Raw genomic sequence first — 4,636 nt, 5'->3', positions numbered from 1 at the left:
CCCCCCCCCTCTCATACCAGCAGCAGGGAGGTGGAGCATGTCTCCAGATGTGTGAAGTCTCTTCAGTCTGATCTGTCGCCAACAAGGTGAAACCTCAACATGTGTCTGATGCTTCCTGTCACTAAATGATGTCACTTTGGGTCCTGACGGTAAACAGGATCAGAAATGATGCACTGCACACATGTTTGGACGGGGAGGTAATAGATTACATTTCAGATGAAGAGAAGCTGCATCTCTCTTTGCTCAGTGCACATCTGATCCAGTGATGAAGATGATGAGGATGAAGCAGAGCTCTCAGTCAGTCAGCTGTGTGCTGATGAAGATGACAGTGGTGATGAGGATAGCCTCAGTCTGTGGTTTGAAATGAGAGCAGCAGAAGTGCTGTCCATGTTTCGCTCTTTACTTTCTTTACTTTCTATTATAGAAAGTCTTATTTTTGTTTTCAAATTGTCACTTTCTTTAGTTCTCACCTAAATTACACAGTTTACATTTTAAGAGTCAGAGAGATAAAATTAAAGACACAAAAGTACATTGTTTCATGTAATAAATCATTCAAAAATGTATTTAGAAAGAAAGTAAAACATAACACTAATATCAGAACTGCCCCGCACATAGAACTAACAACTCGTTTTAAACAATCCTCATTTTACGGGAAAGGTCCTTGATTAGGACAAAGTAATGTTGAGCTACATCAACACATCTGATAGGATAATAAATGCATTGTTATCTTCTTCATTTATTCTTTATTCAGATTGGAGAGCTGCAGTTTGTCAGAGATCAGCTGTGCTGCTCTGGTCTCAGCTCTGAAGTCCAACACCTCCCATCTGAGAGACCTGGACCTGAGCTACAACAAAAACCTGCTGGATTCAGGAGTGGAGCAGCTGTGTGCTGGACTGGAGAGTCCAGACTGTAGACTGGAGACTCTGAGGTCAGTTAATTTATTTTATTGTTGTCCAGTGTAATTTATCAAATTTAAATCCATAACAGAATATTTACGTTTCTATCAGTTCCCTTTTTTTTTCACACACACACACAAAAACACACACAAACACTTACAGGCACACACAAACACAAACACTCAGACTTACACAAACACACACTCACTCACACACACACAGTCGAATGTCCATGTTTCTGTTAGTAACGAACCATGAAAGTAGTATCTCTGTTTAACGTAAAATATATCTTGTTTAACCTGCAATGCTCATAGAAATGAAAAATGATTTAAACAATCCTCAATTTACGGGAAAGGTCATTGATTAGGACAAAGTAATGTTGAACTACATCAACATATCTGATTTGATAATAAAGGGATTGTTATCTTCTTCATTTATTCTTTATTCAGATTGGGGGGCTGCAGTTTGTCAGAGATCAGCTGTGCTGCTCTGGCCTCAGCTCTGAAGTCCAACCCCTCCCATCTGAGAGAGCTGGACCTAAGGAACAACAACCTGAAGGATTCAGGAGTGGAGCAGCTGTGTGCTGGACTGGAGAGTCCAGACTGTAGACTGGAGACTCTGAGGTCAGTTCATGTGTGTTATTGTTGTCCAGTGTAATTCATCAAATCTAAATCATAACAGAAGTTTTACATTTCTATCAGTTCCCTTATTTTCACACACACACACACACACTTACAGGCACACACACTTACACACACACACACACAAACACACTCAGACTCACACAAACACACACTCACACACAAACACACAGATACACACACTGACACAAAAACACGCTCACTAACTCGCACGCACACACACATACACACAGACACACACACACAAACACATACAAACACTTACACACTCACTCGCACACACACACACACACACACACACAATTACACACACACACAGTCCAACGTCCATGTTTCTGTTAGTAACTAACCACAAAATTAGTGTCTTTGTTTAATGTAAAATATAACTTGTTTAATCTGCACTGCTCAAAGAAATGAAAACTAATTTAAACAATCCTCATTTTAGGGGAAAGGTCATTGATTAGGACAAAGTAATGTTGAGCTACATTAACACATCTGATTGGATAAGTAATGGATTGTCATCTTCTTCTTCTTCATTTATTCTTTATTCAGATTGATGGACTGCAGTTTGTCAGAGATCAGCTGTGCTGCTCTGGCCTCAGCTCTGAAGTCCAACCCCTCCCATCTGAGAGACCTGGACCTGAGCTACAACAACCTGAAGGATTCAGGAGTGGAGCAGCTGTGTGCTGGACTGGAGAGTCCAGACTGTAGACTGGGGACTCTGAGGTCAGTTCATGTATTTTACTGTTGTCCAGTGTAATTTATCAAATTTAAATCATAACAGAAGTTTTACATTTCTATCAGTTCCCTTGTTTTCATATACACACACACACATACACTCACTTGCACACACACACAATTACATACACACACTGTCCAATGTCCATGTTTCTGTTAGTAACTAACAGTAAGTATCTTTGTTTAATGTAAAATATAACTTGTTTAATCTGCACTGTCATAGAAACGAAAACTAATTTTAACTATCCTTATTTTAGGGGAAAGGTCATTGATTAGGACAAAGTAATGTTGAGCTACATCAACACATCTGATTGGATAATAAATGGATTGTTATCTTCTTCATTTATTCTTTATCCAGATTGTTGTACTGCAGTTTGTCAAAGATCAGCTGTGCTGCTCTGGCCTCAGCTCTGAAGTCCAACCCCTCCCATCTGAGAGACCTGGATCTGAGCATCAACAACCTAAAGGATTCAGACGTGAAGCAGCTGAGTGATCTGAAGAAGAGTCCAGACTGTAGTCTGGAGACTCTGAGGTCAGTAGAGGGTTGGAGTCAGTCCATGCTGGTCTCAGCAGTATCAAACTAAACACAGTTAGTATTTGGGATGTCACGATACACTCAACTCAAAATCAGACATGATTCACGACTTTAACTTCACAATACGATTTTCTCACGATTTGTTTAACTGAATGAGTTGTCGAAAAAATTACTAAAATAAATTCTTTGTATTTGTATAAACTGCAAAACAACAGATGTTTTCTCTTATCAAAAGTTACCTTGAAAATTGTATTTAATTATAACAAATTAAATAAAAACAATGTACAATTAAAGAGCAACATGTTTATTGCTGAGGCCATATGTCAGATTTAAATGATTTATTTAAAATGTAATAATGTTCACCAGTTATTTGCTGTGAAACATCAAAAAGAAGAACCACTAGATTGCAGAAGGGTATTTTTTACAACATTAAATGCCACAACCTTACGATCTAGACTACCGTCCCGTCTCAGTTGTGTCTCCAACAGCAGCAGTGTCCACGTTGTCTCAAAGCTCAACTCGTCTCCTCGTGTCTTTAGCTGCACGCTGTTGGAATCCTTTCAGTGAAAGACACACGTTAGACCGTTTAGCTGTCAGCATTTTAACTGTGTTGAAAATAGCTTCTAGCTAACGGTAGGCTATGTTATGATTGTGTGAGTTCTGTTTCCTGTTTTATTTTGATAGTCTTGTTTTCATGTCTAGTCTTGTTTTACTTCCTGCCTTTAGTTTTCCATCCTTGTGATTTTCTGATGTCTTTCACCTGTTCCCAGCCCTTGTGTCTCCTGTCTCTTGTTACCTCGTTACCTTTTGTTTTCTAGTCTATTTCCACTGTGTATTCAGTGAAATGTGCAAAGTCATGGATGTCTGACAGCTGATGGAGGGAGTCTCTGGAAACACTCATGTATCTCTTCTCTTCTCTTCTTCTCCCGTTAGATGGTAGCCATGTTCAGTCAGAGGGATCAGGAGGAGGATGTGTTGCAGGACCAGCTGAGTCCTGATGATCCAGAGAGGTTGAAGCAGCAGCATCACCTCTATCTGGGCCGTGGTACTGGGAGGTAGAGCCGAGAGACTCTGGCCGCTTCACAATCCCAACAATGGAAAGACCAGACTAGTGGTTTTGGGGAGAACCTTCTTGTTAGTCTCTCTCCATGAACCCTGTTGACAGTTTGAGACGATGCCTTCTTGCTGGTATTGTGTAATAACCCAACGCAGAGGCCGCCTGCAGAGCTCCAAAATAACAGCTTCATCTTTTTGACCCGGGAGGACGACTCAAGGGTTAAAACTTCTCATGTTAACTTTTAATAAAGGTTACAAGAACAAAGCTTGATCAGACTCACACTGTGAACAGGAAGTGGATTAAAGCAGCGACGTCACACTCCCCTTCACTAAGAGACATTTAGAGATTCCTGCTGTTTTTAAAGGAACCGCATCCAAACTGGGAACTACATCCTCAAAAGGAGAAGCAATGCTGATTTGGAGGAGTGATTAGCACAACACCTGAAAAGCTTGTTGTTACCCTCGGTTACTACCTGATGTGGGTCTCATACTCAGATTTAAACGGTTTAAGGCATAACGTGTCATACTGAAATTAACATGGCCCCCAAAGGAGTGGAGAGGCTAGGAAGGAAGAGGCTAGGAAAGGAGTGGAGAGGCTAGGAAGGAAGAGGCTAGGAAAGGAGAGGAGAGGCTAGGAAAGGAGATTAGAGTCAAAGAAAGCAGACAAAATGACCGGGGGAAGACGGAGAGACATTCCATGGGCTTTCATGACATCGGCAGTTCAGTTAAGTCTAAAAAAAACAACTATGGACAAGCTGGAGGTTTGAGTC

General features: G+C 40.7%; 1 protein-coding gene across 1 annotated transcript in view; it reads left to right on the top strand.

The window, feature by feature from the left end:
- Positions 1 to 4,048, top strand: part of LOC117941250 (protein NLRC5-like) — a 37,301-nt gene extending 33,253 nt beyond the window's left edge. The window contains exons 17-21 of the mRNA XM_034866317.1: positions 752 to 928; positions 1,346 to 1,519; positions 2,090 to 2,263; positions 2,634 to 2,824; positions 3,761 to 4,048. Of these exons, the coding sequence (XP_034722208.1) occupies positions 752 to 928; positions 1,346 to 1,519; positions 2,090 to 2,263; positions 2,634 to 2,824; positions 3,761 to 3,801 (757 nt within the window). The 3' untranslated portion in view covers positions 3,802 to 4,048. The remainder of the gene's footprint in view (positions 1 to 751; positions 929 to 1,345; positions 1,520 to 2,089; positions 2,264 to 2,633; positions 2,825 to 3,760) is intronic.
- The last annotated feature ends 588 nt before the right edge of the window (positions 4,049 to 4,636 follow it).

Source organism: Etheostoma cragini, unplaced genomic scaffold (genome assembly GCF_013103735.1).
Source record: "Etheostoma cragini isolate CJK2018 unplaced genomic scaffold, CSU_Ecrag_1.0 ScbMSFa_4663, whole genome shotgun sequence".
NCBI classification, from domain to species: domain Eukaryota; kingdom Metazoa; phylum Chordata; class Actinopteri; order Perciformes; family Percidae; genus Etheostoma; species Etheostoma cragini.
Note: the sequence above shows the minus strand (reverse complement) of the source record. Positions and strands in the feature narration are given on the sequence as shown.